General features: G+C 38.7%; 1 protein-coding gene and 1 pseudogene across 3 annotated transcripts in view; both read left to right on the forward strand.

The window, feature by feature from the left end:
• Window positions 1-7,364, forward strand: part of LOC105810701 (chromosome unknown open reading frame, human C12orf45) — an 8,693-nt gene extending 1,329 nt beyond the window's left edge. The window contains exons 1-4 of one of the 2 annotated variants that reach the window (XM_012644738.1): window positions 1,292-1,406; window positions 3,088-3,174; window positions 5,231-5,367; window positions 7,120-7,364. In XM_012644738.1, the coding sequence (XP_012500192.1) occupies window positions 1,292-1,406; window positions 3,088-3,174; window positions 5,231-5,367; window positions 7,120-7,338 (558 nt within the window). In that variant the 3' untranslated portion in view covers window positions 7,339-7,364. Of the gene's footprint in view, window positions 1-1,291; window positions 1,407-3,087; window positions 3,175-5,230; window positions 5,368-7,119 lie in introns of those variants that run through there. The other variant, XM_012644737.1, reaches the window with a different exon arrangement.
• A 4,662-nt stretch (window positions 7,365-12,026) lies between these two features.
• Window positions 12,027-12,802, forward strand: LOC105810703 (annotated as a pseudogene). Its single transcript, XR_001137509.1, has one exon. The product of XR_001137509.1 is annotated as a high mobility group protein B3 pseudogene (transcript).
• Window positions 12,803-16,844: the final 4,042 nt, after the last annotated feature.

Raw genomic sequence — 16,844 nt, forward strand, 5'->3', positions numbered from 1 at the left:
TGGGAAATAACTAAAAAGGTCAAGTAGTTAGTTAAAATTTATAAGGTTCTGATCATCAGGCCCTATTGGCCTGAAAAACTAAATATGAAGGGGAGAGGATTATTTTAAAAACATAGGTTTCATGGAAATTTGTTCATAGAGCTGGTTACATTTTCTCCAAAGAAGATATACAACTGGCCAACAAGTACATGAAAAGATGTTCAACATCACTAATCATTAGAAAAATGCAAATGAAAACTACAAGATATCACCTCATACCTATTGGGATGTCCACTGTCAAAAAAACAAACAACAGAAAAGAAAATAATATGTATTGAAAAGGATGTGGAGAAACTGGAACACTTGTGCACTGCTGTTGGGAATGTAAAATAGATCAGCTGCTATGGAAGACAGTATGGAGCTTCCTCAAAAAGTTAAAAAGTAGAATTACCATATTATCTGGTAATCTCACTTCTGGATATATATCCCAAAGAACTGAAAAGCAGAGTCTTGAAGAGATATTTGCACCTCCATGTTCATACAACATTGTTCACAATAGCCAAGGGGTAGAAACAATCTGAATGTCTATTGAGAGATGAATGGAAAGAAAATGTAGTATAGACATATAATGGAATATTATTCAACCTTAAAAAAGAAAGGAAGCCTGTTACATACTACAACATGGATAAACCTTGAGGATATTATTTTAAGTGAAATAAGCCATCATAAGAGACCAGTACTCTATGATTCCACTTATATGAAGTATCTGCATTTGTCAAAACTCTTAGACACAGAAAGTACAATGGTGATTACCAGGGACTGGGGGAGGAGGAATTGGGGAGTTCAATGGTTACAGAGTTTGAGTTTTCAAAGATGAAAATGTTCTAGAGATCTATGGCACAACAATGTGAACATAATTAACACTACTGAATTTTATAATTAAAAATGATTAAAATGGTAAATTTTGTACGTTTTTTCCCACAACTTAAAAAATAAATTTAATAAAACAAAATAAAGAGGAGCTGCCTATGCTATGCTCTTTATGTCTGAATTTGTTTAGCTAAATCAAGCCTCATCAGCTTTTTGCCAATGACAGCATCTCAAGAGTCTAAACCTCCCTTTACTCAGGTAGAAATGACCGGAAGCTCCCGGGCAGCCTGTTTGCTGCGCCAGCGCTCGCCCTGCCCGCCCGGCCTCTCGCCCCGCCCACCACCAAGTTTCCTCCAATCGCGGCCCTTGCCCCGCCCCCTTGCCTAATCCTGTTTCCTGCGTCCGACACTGGCTCTGCGGGTTCAGGAGGTTTGGGGGAGGTATGGAGGTCCACGGCGAGCCTCAGGCCATGCCGAGCTGTTCCTCATCCGCCCGGGTCAGCTCGGGGGTGTCAGCGTCCAAGGAGCTGCTGACGGCGGGGAGCGACGTCCGCGGAGGTGACGGATCGGTTCGGCGGTGTGGGCCGCGCACGTGCGGCGGGGGACGCACGGCTCGGAGCCCAGGCCCCACATCCTCCAGAGGATCCCTGGGGACAGCTGCAGGGCTCCAGCGGGCCCCGCCGCTGCGGAGGGTGAGGGCTGTGGGGTGGACACCCGGCCGCCGGCCTGGGACGGCTTCTCCAGCGGGAGGTTCTTACATTCCGCAAGGTGATCGGCCCCGGTTCTGTCAAGCGCCGCTGCGAGGCACAGCTTCTGCCCTCCAGCCTGGGACTCTCCCGAACTCTCGAAGGGAAGAGAGGGCCTTAGGGCCGACTCTCTGGGTCGGAGTAGTTGGCTGGTAGGGGGAGCAGATGAATGTTGTGCCGGACACCCCCTCTTCCTTCGCAAGCACACAGACCACCCCCCTCTCTTGTGGAGGGGAGACATGCATCCAGGAGATTCACTCAGCATTTCAGACATTGTAATACAGAAGTAAAAAGCATGGGTTCGAATACCAGCTCCATGAGTAGTTAACTGTGGGACTTAAGAGTTATTTACATTCTCTAAGGCTCAGTTTTCCAATTGGGAAAACGGAGCTAGTAGTACCTGTAACATTTTTGTGAGGTGGAGAAGGATGCGTAAAAGAGTTTGGGTATGTTCTCAGTAAATACTAGCTTGAAGAAAAGGTTCTGTGAGAACCCAGAGCTTCCGAAGGAATTATAATAATGATAGCCAAAGCTTATGTAGTGCTTACTATGTCCCAGAAATGAACGGATTTAATCTTCACAACCCTTTGCAGAAGGTTCTGTTATCTTCGTTTTACGGATGAGGAAGCTGAGGCATGGTGTGTTATACAGATAAGTGACTTTCTGGAGATTATGTGGCTGGAAAGTAGCAAAACTGGAGTCCGAATCCAAGCATTCTGGCCACAGAGTCTGCTCTGAACACTAATCCAGTAGCCCTTAAATGTTAAACGTTCAACGGATGTTTGTTGAGCTCTGCTTTGAGGATGAACAGGCTTTTTTTTTTTTTTAACCAGAGAACGAAGCGATTTTCCAGGAGTTAGAAACAGGGTATGCAACGCCTTGAGTTTTGAAAGTACTGCTCTGGGAGCTCTGATGGGATGGAGAGTTGGGTTGATTTGAGGAGTAGTGAGTGATAAGGCTGAGAAGGTAGAGTAGGGCTACAGTCCCCACCCCTGGCTGCGGACTGGTGGCCTGTTAGGAACCAGGCCACAGAGTTCTGTCGCCCATAATAGCAAAGACTGCCCCTATTGCTATGACAGAGTGGAAATGTGTTAATACTATGACATAGTATGTGTGATAAAGAACAATATCTAATGATGAGTTAGCTAATACAATTCCTGTTAAACCTCTAACCGTGAAATAAAAAGATGAACCCTGGGGCTCACAGTATAGTGGGGGATCATTTAACGTTGCCTCCATGTAGTGTTGGTAACCAGCTAAAAACTGTGACACCTACAGAAATGGGAATAATTATAGTAGCTGATGTGAAATATGCTGGGGTATCTGTGTCTATACCGACAGTGACCTAAAATGTTGTAATGGAACTTTGAATGCCTCTTTTTTAAAAAGTCATCTTAGAGAGTGTGAACAGTCAAGACTTAAGGCTTGGGAGGTTTGCTGATGGGCCCATATTTTTTTATGCTATAGTAAACTAAATATATGTATGTTTTCAGGTATATGGGACAGGTTGCTCATCAACTCTCAGCCTAATTCCAGAAAAACCTCCACTCTTCAAACAGTTCGGATGGAGAGGAGTCCCTGTAAGTGCTTCTCTCCCTTTCTTGCTCTCTAATGCTAAATTTTGACTAATTAAGCTGTTATTTAATGGGATAATCTCTGCCTTTATAGTCAGGTTTCAAACCACAGAGAGTCCAGTACAGCAAGTCTGACTTGTGATTTACACTGTAAATTCAGTGCATAGGATAGAATAAATATTTTTCAAGGTAGATATTATAGTTTCCATCTCTAGAAGTTCAATTTGAGATTTTTTATGTCTTTCATTTTTTTTCAAAATGGCCTGGACAATAGTTAATACATTTTTGATTTCTTTCCTTATTATGTTTGTGCTTTGCTTTGCTTTGTTGAACATACGGAGTATATTTATAATAGCTGTTTTAATATTCTTATTGCTGATTCTCTCATCTATGTCATTTCTGGATCTACTTCTATTGTTTTCCATTATACATTATATTTTCCTGTTTATTTGCATGTTTGGTAATTTTTTGTTGGATGCTGGACATTTTGGATTTTATGTTGTACGCTGGATTTTGTTTTATTTAATTTAAAAGAACTACAACTGGCCTAACTTTAGGATGTGGCATATACTCTTCTAGAATACCACAGAAATATTTGGCTTCTGAGAATCACGGTTTAGGTCACACATGTGGGTACTTGTTTTGCTCCACTTGATTCATTAATTAAAAACAAAAGCAGAATAAGATTCTCTATCTATGGCAATAGATTTAAATCTCCAGACATGGAAATACCTTTACCGTTATCAGTAATTTCTCTGTGTATCTGAAGGGGGATGACAGCTAACATTTATTCACTGTTTAGTGTGCATCAGACTTTGTGTGAGGCTTTGTATGTGTACATGCTCTTATGGAGTCCTTCCAGGAGACTTATTTTACAATTAAAGATCATTACTTTACCCATACCTCCATTTTTTTTTCTTCTTCTTCTATACTCTGGACATTTCAGTCATGTGTTATATAGCCATTGCAGTGACTTAACAAGTTTTGAGAGCCCATTATGTACATAGTTATGTGCTGGGCCTCTTTTGAGTGATAAAGAAAAAAAACAGATCCCTTGTTTGTTGACTCCCCTGTACTTAGCACAATGACTGGCAATTATTACCTCTCTTTCACTCTTTTTGAGTAAACTGAGTTTTTTAGTGGTGAAATTAAATGTATTAATTAGGACTCTTGGTTGCAAATGACTCAAATCCAGCTCAGATTTCCTTAAGCAAAAAAAAGAAACTATGTTGGCTCATTTTATTGGGGGAAAAACCCCAGGGGCGGTGACTTCAGGTACAATCTGGACTCCGGTGCTCAGTGTCATCAGAGATCTGCTGCTCTGTATCTCTTAGCTCTGTTTTCCTAGGTGTTGGCCTAACCTAGAGCAAGCTCTTCCCCCAGGTGTTGCGTGTTGGTTGGTTTATCAGCAGCTTGAGGCATATATTCAGCAGCTCAGTCAGTCATTCACTCAGATTTCTCTCTCAACAGTTTCAAACTAAAGTCCCTGCATGATCTCTTACTGGCCCAACTACAACAATGCATCATTGTGTGTGCCACTGAAGCAAATTACAGTGGCCAAGGTTGTGGAATACATAGGCATGTACGGGGTGAGGGACAGGAGTGACAAAGAGTGATGCAAGTTTAAAAGGAAAGTCAGGGTTGTGTTATCAAAAGAAAGGGAACAGATGTTGGACAGGCAAAAACAACCACAACTTAACTTGCCCAAGTTAATTAAGTCTTACCCTAAAGCCTCAGATCCTGGTGCACTTAACTATTAAGTCATAATGCCTCCTTAATTCAGTTACTATTAATATTTGCTGAATGTCAGCCTTCTAGGAGTTTACGGTTCTGGGGATATATGAGAAACACAAATAAAACATTTGAAAAATAATTAATTGCCCAATTGTGTAATCCTGCTTTGTTCAGAAGAGTTCAGAAGAGGATGGAGGTTCTTATAATGGAAGGGACTTGAAAGATTTATTATGGTTATGACTATTCAATTCAGAAGTGTTTTACGGGAAATCCTGAATTTTAGAATTTACTAGCGTAAATGTTGATATACTGTATTTTCTCTCCATAGTATTGGACAAAATACAGACTTTTCTCCCACAGATGGCACAGGCAAATGAAAAGCTAAGAAAAGAAATGGCAACTGCACCACCTGGTCATTTCAATATTGAAAATATTGATGGGACTCTTGGAAAAGTTATACAAATGGTAACTATGTTTTGTTTTCGTTTCATACTATAAAATTACCAGTGTGCCTTGTCACCGAAAAAGAAGAGAGAGCTCTCTTACATTTTATTTTCAAGTGTTAATTTTCCTTGTGTTAGCTCATGTTTCTAATATTGCACAGGAACATAGTCATTTTATGATTGAGGCCTTATAGGTCAGTAAGCTTCCCTAGGTGAAGTTTAGGGATTTAGTCACATGGAACCACAGGGAGGAATTTTTCAAGTCAAATATTTTATTTGTTATCTTAAAGCATCAATTTACTAAATGTCCTAACTGGATTTTTTTCCCCATCTAAGCCCCAAAATAGGTAATTATCATCTGATTCATTGAGTGTGCAAAAATAAATAAATGATATGTTTAAGAGACTGATTGTTTACAATAAGTTATGTGGGAATATTTTCTCTCAATTTATACTCATATCTTGTTTCTACACTGGAATTCCCTTTATAACACTTGTGTTTGGACAGATCTGACACCATTGTTAATGGTAATATCTAATTGATCAGCAGATCTGGTCAGTTCTACCTCTAGAATATTATCCCAGATTCAACCCCTTTTTACAACCTCTGCCACTCCCTTGGACCTTCCTTGGTCCAAGTATCAATAATTATGGTCTTTCCTTAGGACTAGTGCAGTAATTTCCTAACAGGTCTCCTTGCTTCCACTCTTTTCTCCCTGGTGTCTATTCTTCATACAGTGTGTATGGTGCACAGTTTAGGAACCAGGGGGCTTCCCATCACATTTTCAATAAATTGTAAGTCCTTCAGAGGGCCTATATGATCCTGCCTCTAGGTCTCTATCTGACCTTATCTCCTACACAGTCTCGTACATTTATTGCCCTCTAGCTCTAGGTCTTTTCCCTTGCAGTTTTCTCACACAGAGTGCTTTCCCCCAGATTTCTGCATTGTGACTCCCTCTCTTTTGAGTTGTCGCCTCATCCAGGGCCTTCCCTCATGGCCTTTTATGATCTTTTTCCTGCTTTATTTTTTTTTTTATTTTCACTATCCTTCATCATGCTCTGTATTTGTTTATTGTCTTTCTTTCTCCTCTAGAACAGAGGTCAGTGAACATTTTCTGTAAGAGGCCACCAGATAGTAAATACATTAGGTTCAGTGGGCCACAGGGTCTCTGTTGTGACTGGTCAGCTCTGCTATTGTAGTGTGAAAGCAGCCATCAACGATACGTAAATGAATAAGCAAGGCTTATAAACTTTATTTATGGATACTGAAATTTGAATTTCATGAAATTTTCACATTTCATAAAATGGTATTATTTGGGGTATTCCGCCCCCCCCCCAACCACTTAAAAACCATTCTTAGTTTGTGAGCTGAATAAAAGGCAGCAGGCAGGATTTGGCCTACAGGTTATAATTTATTGGTCCCTAATCAAAAATGTAAATTTTACTAAGGCAAGGGTTTTTTTTGAATTTTTTATGGTTGAGTCTCTAGTGTGGTACCTGACTCATGTTAATATTTGTTGAATGAATGTTGTTAAATGTGTTCAGGATATACAGAATTAGGCTGTAGGAGATTTTTTAGACTTGTAGTAAATGCAAATCATCATTATGGTAGACCCTGGCAACTAAAATCATAAAAGTTCATGTTGTATTAAAAACATTTCTTGTCCTTTACATTTCAATATTCGTACTAAATGTTGGTTGTTCCCAATGTTGTTTCATTACAACTTTTTAGAGAACTGTCCTAAAATAGGTTTCCTGCCTGATACTTTTTGCAGGATGTGGCCTTGTTTGAGATGAATCAGTCAGATTCAAAAGAAGAGGACAGTTCGGAAGAGAGTTCACAAGACAGCTCAGAGAACAGTTCAGAATCTGAGGATGAAGAAGACAGCGTCTCTCGTGAAGTCACCATAGATAACATTAAGCTTCCTAATTCTGAAGGTGGAAAAGGCAAGATTGAAGTTTTGGACAGTCCAGCAAGTAAAAAAAAGAAATAGTGAAATAAATTATCTGAAAAGAAACAGGTAACATTTGCCTGCAAATTCTGTGAAAAAGAGTATGGTTCACTAGCTTTTTTGCATTTTTGGTACCTGTGGTGCTTTTATGTGTTAATAGAAAACCTTTAGACAATTTTAACAGAGTTTATTTGAACAAAGAATGATTCGTGAGTCAGGCAGCACTTTAAACTGAAAGGGGTTCAGAGACCTGCTTTGCAGTGTGGACAGTGTGCTTTTATAGGCTAACCATGGAAGTAAAATACAGAAATAACTTGACTGATTATAGCTGGGCATTTGTTTTATTTGGGCATGGTCTGATCACTTGGCTAGCTGTGATTGGCTGAAGCTCAGTGGTTTGTGTTTGGCTAAGACTCAGCTATTTGTTACAAAAATACACTCCTAAGTTAGGTTTTGGTGTGTTTATCTATTAAGGTAGGTTGTGTTTAGTAATGGCCTCCTGCTTACTTAATTTAACAGTTCCCCTCTTTTGGTCAGCTCCTCAAGCTTGAAAGATTGACCCAAACCCTGGGCATTGATGCCACTCTCTGTCACCATTATAATGCACTTGTTTGGTCTCCATATGGAATTCACTAGTCATGACGTCAGGTCAGTGGGACCATCTAACGCACAATGGATGGCTGCATAAAAGCTTTTAAGACTCTTCAGAGGATACAGCACACCTGGGAGACTATTATGGTGACTATCAGGACAGTACCGAGAAACTGAAGTATACTCCTTGACAGTAGCCACCTTGACAGAACCAAACTGATCAAAATCAAACAAGTCAAAGTTCAGAAAATATGGACAGTTAAACAGTATTTGAGTCCAATTGGTTATAGGATTTGTTTGGGAAGTGATGGTGATTAAGGACCATGGTTTGCTGTGGAATGGTCTCACTTAAAGCAGTGTCCATTTTTTGTCATTAGCCTAGTAACAAAAGTCACAGGAACCTGGAGATCTGCTAGAAGAAACATAAAGATTAGAAAACACTGGGAAAGCCAAGCTTCCCATCCACCATTTAGGATGCCTGCAAACCAACTGTTAGCTGCTCCTATAAACCGTGTGTTCCTTTCCCTTGAGAAATTGCATGGCAGTGTATGATGGCAGTGTCTAAAGAAACAGCAGTATCAGCTACCTTTTTTATTATGTTTTCTGTAGTAGCAAATTCAGGGGAAAAATAGATTTAACATTCAGTTAGTTTAGTACCACACATAAGCCCCCAACATGGGCAAAGAGGAGATCTAAGGCTTCATGTTGTCCCATTAAATGCTTTTGTTAATACTTTTGGAGGGTAGCTTCTTCCCCTGGGAGGTCTGGTTGGTCATAAAGTCTAAGATTTTCTGCAACTTACAGGTTAGTTTTAAATTCCATACAACCAGCACCCCACTACCACTAAGAGTGAGTGCCCAGGAGCCCCAGAAAAATATTTCCTCAGTGGGAACTAGCTTATTTTTATCTATTTCTTGAGTTGTAAGATGTGGGCCCAAAATTGGTGCTAATTTCAATTGTGACCAATTTAGACTTTGATGATGGGAGGTATTTGGGGGGGATTTTTAGGGGAAGCTATTTGGTAGGCAGGAGTGAGCCACATCAAATAGCAAGATCCTAACTAGTGGGGAGGTAGAATGGAGTTAGCACATTCTCTGCAGACCCAATGCAGGCCCTTGGGGGTTGGCAAAGAGGGACACCTATTGGTGTTTGAGCATGGGTCTATTAAATTCATCTACTTGTAGGTCTGCATAGCTCCTGAACAGGTCCAATAGGAAACTTACTTTTTTGTGGTCCTTTTATAGCACGTTGTAAGGGTATATAACTGCATTTAGTGGAAAGGGGCCTTACTAAATTTAATCCAGTGACATTATACAGTCAATCACTAGTGTCCACATATGTAGTCCCCAGAACTTGAGTACATCATGCCTAGAAGCATAATAAACCAAACTTGGATAGTTTTCTATATTTGTTAGTGTTTAGGTTATTAATTGGAAAGGTTAGGATTTTGCTTTCAGCGAAGGTAGGTGAGCAAATATAGCAGTGATGTTTAGAACATCAAGGATACTTTCTTTTCCTTTGGGGTTTGAGGGTAATTCTCATTGTGAACTTGTGGAATCATTGGCATTAGTGGAATTGTCTCCTGATTTTTAGGCATTAGCCCACAAACCCAAACAGTTGCTCTGTTTTTTTGCTGGAGCATGAGCCTTAGCTAAAACTATCCACGAATTATGGTCCCATGAATTTTCCTGTAAGGGAAGGATTAGGACAGTAGGAAACAAGGAAAAAAGAAAAGGGGACACAGTTTTCATGATGACAGAAGAAGAAAAATCTTGATCCATGGTCTTGGGAAAGTTGTCCACATCTAGGATATCTGCTTCTAGGGAGAAACTTCCCTGTTTAGCTTTACTTTGAAGTGTTCAATGGGTATGGAATTCCAAGAGTCTAGAGGGGCCCTCTTGAGTTGTAAGATGTGGGCCCAAGGTTCAAGGCCCTGAAATTTTGCTACCATATGGATGGTAAGAAGAACTTGGTATGGTCCCTTCCAGCATGGTTTAAGGGCAGTCTTTGATATTTTCAGAGGACCCAGCCTCTCACAAACCTTGTGAAAGGTTGGTTGTCCTCAGTTGGTAGATCATGAAAGGCTTCTTTTGTCTGGTGAAAATACATTTTGGCATAATGCATTAAAGCTCTGCAGTATTTAGTCGTGTCAGACTTTATAAGAGCGTATCAGATACAGATACGTGAGGTTCTGTCATTAGAGGCATAGGTTTTTCAGTGACTATTTCATAAGAAATGAATTGTGGACAATAGTGGTAGATCTGATTGCTATCAAGGCCAATGGTAATACCTTTGCAAGGCAAATCCAATCAATTCAGTTAACTTTACTAATTTCCATTTTAAAATACCCTTTGTTCTTTGACTTTTCCAGAAGATTGAGAGTGACAGGGACAATAGTAATACTATAGTGTTTAATTAACAGTTTTATCATTTGTCCAGTGAAATGGGTTCCTCTATTGCTGGAGATTTCTTCAGGGAAAACCCATAAAGGAAACACATTTTCTAGTAACTACTTATTGTCATAGCATTGGCTTTCCTACATGAGAAAGCATCTGTCCAACTAGAGAACGTACAAACTGCTAAAAGAAGCAGTTGATATTGATACCCCATTGAGGGTGGCAGTTAAATGAACTGTCTGTAAATATTGAAATGGACCTGCAGGTGGTAGAAATGTTTCCACCTAAAGTTTTGATTGTCTTTTTAGGATTATGGGTTTGACAAACCAAACATTGATTATAAACCATTTTAGCAATTTTAGAATGGTCATGCCACCAATATTTTTTAAATTTCTGCTCATAGGGAATGTAACAGTTCTGGTTCAGGAGAGTAAGGAAACTCTTAAGATTATGTTCCTTTGAAAGATAATTTTATATGACTTTTCACTTAGAAGATAGCACCCCAGCAGATTTACTGGGGCAGTATCACATAATAAGAAGGTATGATTTTTTGAAAATGTCCCCAGTGTCATTCAGATGGGTTCAGCTTATGATAACCTTTTGAACTTGATTTGAAACCCCACCACAAAAAATGTTTTCACTCTTAGGGATTTATTGGCTTATTAAGGTGGGGTTCATGGTAAATAAAGTGGCTCTGGTATCCACCAGAATTATATAAGATGTCCATTTAATTTAATTTTTTGTTTCTTCATGTTTATTTAAAGATACTATGGGGAGCAGTTTGCTGGAGAATCCCTAGAGGCTTATAAATGTTGATTATTATCTCTAGAGTCAAAATCGTGTGGACTCCCTCTACTCTGGCCCAAAGGAGGAAGGCTTATTGATAGATAGATGTAGGAATGGGAAATCTCTTTTCCATTGTCCTGGTTGTCTGCAATGAAGTCAGACACCTTGGGGTAAAGAATTTCTTGGTCTAGGACCTCTTAGTTGTGGTTTAAAATAAGGAGAGGAGGTCCCTTTTGGTCTTGGTCTCTGCAGTTATTGCAGTTGAAGAGGCATAAGTTTGCTAGCCTTTTGGTCTTTTTCTTCCTCAAGAGTCTTCTCAAAATACTCAGCTATGGCCACCATTTAATCATATCTGTAACTTTTCATCCTGGTTTATATTTTTAATTAGGTTACTAAGTTCAGGATAAACCCTGTTTGCAAATAGAGCAATTAGTGCTGTTTCAGGCCCTACAAGAAATATCCCTTGGTGTATTTTGAGCCTAGAATGTTTTACAAATAGTGTTTATAAATGGGCCCTGTAATCTGAAACTAGTTCATCCTTTTTTTGTCTACAATATTGTATGATGGACCAATGAATTTTTTGTGGAAAAATCTTAGGAATTGAATTTAAAAAGTTTTCAACAAATTTTCTAGTGCCCTTTGACTCTCTTGAGGAGATTTGGGAGGGGTCTTTAATATCTCATCAAGATTTTCCCATTCTGTTGTTATCATCCATTTTCAAGCTTCGCCACACCCCAATATCATATGAATAAATTGGTTAGGGAGCAGGGTTGAATCAGTCAAGGTATAGTCCTTTTTTGTATTGTCCTTAGTTTGTTACTTGAGCTTTTCTTTTGCTTTCCGTAAGGAATCTGTTAGAAATGCAATTTCTGACTCATTTAATCTTTTAGATGCCTCTATGTACCAATTAAAAAATACATCCCATTGTTTATGAAGCATTTTGGATCTTTTCTTTTCTAATGCTCCTTGCAAGTGAACAATTTTAACTAGGTTACAACTTCCCTACTGTGGGCCACTGAAATTCTAAGTTATCTTTGGTAAGGTTCACCCATTTTCTAGAAAAGCACAGGTTCTGAGTGCAGAGATGTTATACATAAAATTGGCTGCAGAGACTAGCGAACAATACAGTCAAGATGGCTAAAGGTGACCCCAAGAAACCAAAGGGCAAGATGTCTGCTTATGCCTTCTTTGTGCAGATGTGCAGAAAAGAACATAAGAAGAAAAACCCAGAGGTCCCTGTCAATTTTGCAGAATTTTCCAAGAAGTGCTCTGAGAGGTAGAAGACGATGTCTGGGAAAGAGAAGTCTAAATTTGATGAAATGGCAAAGGCGGATAAAGTCCGCTATGATTGGGAAATGAAGGATTATGGACCAGCTAAGGGAGGAAAGAAGAAGAAGGACCCTAATGCCCCCAAAAGGCCACCGTCTGGATTCTTCCTATTCTGTTCAGAATTCCGCCCCAAGATCAAATCTACAAACCCTGGCATCTCTATCGGAGATGTGGCAAAAAAGCTGGGTGAGATGTGGAATAACTTAAGTGACAGTGAAAAGCAGCCTTATATCACTAAGGCTGCAAAGCTGAAGGAGAAGTATGAGAAGGATGTTGCTGACTATAAGTCTAAAGGAAAGTTTGATGGCACAAAGGGTCCCACTAAAGTTGCCCGGAAAAAGGTGGAAGAGAAAGATGAAGAAGACGAGGAGGAAGAGGAGGAGGAAGAGGAGGAGGATGAATAAAAAACTGTTTATCTGTCTCCTTGTGAATACCTTAGAGTAGGGGAGCGCCGTAATTGACACATCTCTTATTTGAGAAATGTCTATTGCCCTCATTAGGTTTAATTACAAAATTTGATCATGATCATATTGTAGTCTCAAAGTGCTCTAGAAATCGTCAGTGGTTTACATGAGTGGCCATGGGTGTCTGGAGCACCCTGAAACTGTATCAAAGTTGTACATATTTCCAAACATTTTTAAAATGAAAAGGCACTCTCATGTTCTCCTCACTCTGTGCACTTCGCTGTTGGTGTGACAAGGCATTTAAAGATGTTTCTGGCATTTTTTTTTTAATTTGTAAGGTGGTGTTAACTATATGGTTATTGGCTAGAAATCCTGAGTTATCAACTGTACATATCTATAGTTTGTAAAAAGAACAAAACAACCGAGGCCAACTCTTTCTGCTTCTTGCTTGGCATTGAGGCTGTGGGGAAAGATGCCCTTTGGAGGGGCCGTAGCTCAGGGTGCGCACTGTGAGCTGGACCTGTTGACACTGCAGCGGGCATCCGTTTAGCTTCGGGTTGTCTTGTTTTTGTATATAGTGACATAGCATTCTGCTGCCATTCTTAGCTGTGGACAAAGGGGGGTCAGCTGGCATGAGAAGTGTTTGGATTCTTTTTTTTTTTTTTTTTTTTTTTAAGTACGGTAGTTTTTAAACTGTTTGTTTTAAAGCAAACTCTAGAACTCTTCATTGTCAGCAAAGTGGAAGAGCCACTACATCAATGAAAGTTCAAGAACCTTCTGTTCTAAAACACATTTGCAACGTTCTGTTATTTTTTGTATTTAGAATGCTGAAATGTTTTTGAAGTTAAATAAACAGTATTACATTTTTAAAACTGTTCTCTATTAAAAAAAAAAATTGGCTGCAGTTCCAGATGGAGGAGTTCTAGACTCCTTGGATCAAAATCAACTCATGAGTCCCTGTCTTCTCAAACCTTGCCTATAGAAAACCTACTGAACCCAGTTTCTGGGCCCTGTTTGGTAAAAGAATTGCTCAAATGAAGTTGGAGAGCTCAAAATATAGATCCATGTAGATCTAATCAGAAAGAGAAATCACCCACAACCTCTAGTTACTGTCTAAGAGCAGTGGGCACAATGGGCCTGGTGAGTACCTTCACTTGGTCACTTGAGTGCTCCTGGGGGTCACTGCAGGTCTCTTTCAGATCCCACTTCTGACACCAAAAGCTTAACTGTTAAAAGAAAAACTTAAGGCAAATTAAATTTAACAGTTTATTTGAGCAAAAAACAATTCATGAATTGGGCAGCCCTCAACTGAAAGGAGTTCAGAGAGCTCCACTCTGCAGCATGAGAAGTATGCTTTTATAGGCTGAACATGGAAATTAAGTGCAGAAATAACTTGATTGTTTACAGCTACACATTTGCCTTATTTGGGCATGATCTGATAACTTGACAGCTGAAGCTCTCCTCTTTTTGTTTGGCTGAAACCCAGCTAATTGTTATGAAAATGTACTCCTAAGTTAGGTTTTGGTTTGTATATTTACTGAAGTAACTCAAAAATACTGAGAGAGCCTCAGACTAATAACCTAATTTAACCTATGTAATATTGGATGTATTTTGTTTCTCAGAGAAACACAAGCTGGTTTTTAAAGAGTAGGAATATATAGTATTTGGATATCTTCCAAGGGTAGACTAATCTTTGATCTCTTTTAAAGAGATTTAGTGTTTAAAAAGCTTAATTTTGTGCATAATGATGAGTGAGTTTGTTAGCATCATCTTTCTTCAGCATGGATTTCAGAAATACCAATTTTATTTTAAAGTAAAAATATAAATCATCAATTTGTTTTTGTTTTGAATTACCCTCTTGGATAAAACAACCTATTTTTTTAGGTTATGATAAAGGGAAATTTATTTATCACCATCAAAATGGATTCAATGAGGGAGAAATTTTTGTAAGAGAAAAAGGGTTTTACAAAGAAAAGAATTACTTATATGGTTGAACCTTGAACAGTGTGAAAATAATGGGCGCAGTCAAAAATCCTTGTATGAATATAACTTTGACTCCCCAAAAACTTACCTACTGGTAGCTTACTCTTGCCTGGAAGCCTTACTGATAACATAAACAGTTAGTTAACACATATTTTGTATATTACGTGTATTATATACTATATTTTTACAATAAAGTAAGCTAGAGAAAAGAAAATGTTATTAAGAAAATCTGTTTACTGTTCTTTAAGTGGAAGTGGATCATCATAAGATCTTCATCCTCATCATCTTCATGCTGAATAGACTAAGGAGGGGTTGGCAGAGGTGGAAGAGCATAAGTTTTGATAAAATTTAACTTTTTAATAATATACATTTTATGGTAGTAAATGATAAAATAGACTGTTTTCATATATTTTATGCATTCATGACCTACCTTTTTAAAATTATTTATTTCTAGTTTGATTTGGGAAATACCACAGAGTATTTCCCAAATACTGTTGGTGACTCTGCAGCCATACAGTGTGTTGCCCAACTGAACCAGGTCCATATGATTATGCACAATGGAAAGGCACACACCAAAGCACCAGATTTTTATAGAGAGACAGGCTTATTGCAAGGCAGCCAAGCAAGGAGACAGGAGATGGGCTCAAGTCTATCTCCCTGTACTAGCCTTAGGTATAGAGCACAGATTTGAGTTTTTAACAAACCATTTTTTTTTTCTATTAGAACTGCCCCTGTTGGATTATATGGCAGGTGAACTCTCTAGTCTGTGTTACATTCTGTTGCCCATTGCTGAATGTCATGTCCTGTAACGCCAAAATGCCAAAGGCAAGGTTACAAAATTAACTTACCTATAAGCATTGAGAGTCTTGTTTTTAGTTGCAGACTTGTAGGAATTTTGTTATACAAAACCATTTGAGCCTAAGGATTTAGAGACTTTTGTATTAGAATATTTTTGTGGGCTGTTTAAAGAATTAATTACGTTTTAAACAAAAAGCTTATAAATCATGTCTAGTTCTTATAATGGCGGGAAAAGGAAGCTTGCAGGTAGCTAAACATTTAAATTATCTATTAACAAATTTATATTAATTTAGATAGAACCAAAATTATTAAGTGAGTCTTAATATATCTGAATGCAGGCCTGGTTCTTTGTTTCATGAAAGCAGTTTATTTTGATTGTGTCTCCTCCCTGGTCTGAAAACGGGACTTCATTTAACTTGAGTTTGGTGTTAGATACCTGTGACTCAAGACTCAGTAATTTAACAGCACAAAGGTTAGTTAACAATATTTGATATAGCTTTGATTTGATTTCGAGGATGTTTGTCAAAGATATCAAAAGGCTCAAAACACCTGATCAAAACAGAATCACAGGTGGCGCAGGCTTGTAATCCTAGTACTCTGGGGAGGCCGAGGTGGGAGGATTGCTTGAGCTTAGGAGTTCAAGACCAGCCTGAGGAAGAGTGAGACCCCATCTCTACTAAAAATAGAAAAAAATTAGCTGGGTGTTGTGGCATGTGCCTGTAGTCCCAGCTACTCAGGAAGCTGAGGCAGGGTGGTTGCTTGAGCCCAGGAATTTGAAGTTGCAGTAAGCTATGATGATGCCACTGCACTCTACCAAGGTGACAGAGCAAGACTCTGTCTCCAAAAAAAGAAAACAACAAATACAGGTCACTGTAAAATATTAATAATAGCAATTCATTTAACCAAGAGTGAAAATCAAAAGACTTTAAAGGCAATACAGAAGGTTATATGGATGCAAAAACCTCAACTTTTTAAAGTTCAGTTTTTTTACAAGCAATCAAAAACTTAACAAGAACCATGTAGGAATTATCTTGATAAAATTCAAAATCTGTTTCCCAGGACAGTTAAAAAAAAGCCTTCTCTAGTGTGATTGGTTTTTTTGTTATTTCTTATTGGAAACTGACTTAGACCTTGGAAGTCAAACCTGATGAAAAGGGTACTTGAATTAATTAGATACAGGAAAAGTATCCAAGATCAGGAGTATACAGTATATTTATTATAGAGGAAGGTGAATAAGAAAAACTATAATGGGCTATTAAAA

This window comes from Propithecus coquereli, unplaced genomic scaffold, assembly GCF_000956105.1.
Source record: "Propithecus coquereli isolate 6110/MARCELLA unplaced genomic scaffold, Pcoq_1.0 Scaffold218, whole genome shotgun sequence".
In the NCBI taxonomy this organism is placed as follows: Eukaryota; Metazoa; Chordata; class Mammalia; order Primates; family Indriidae; genus Propithecus; species Propithecus coquereli.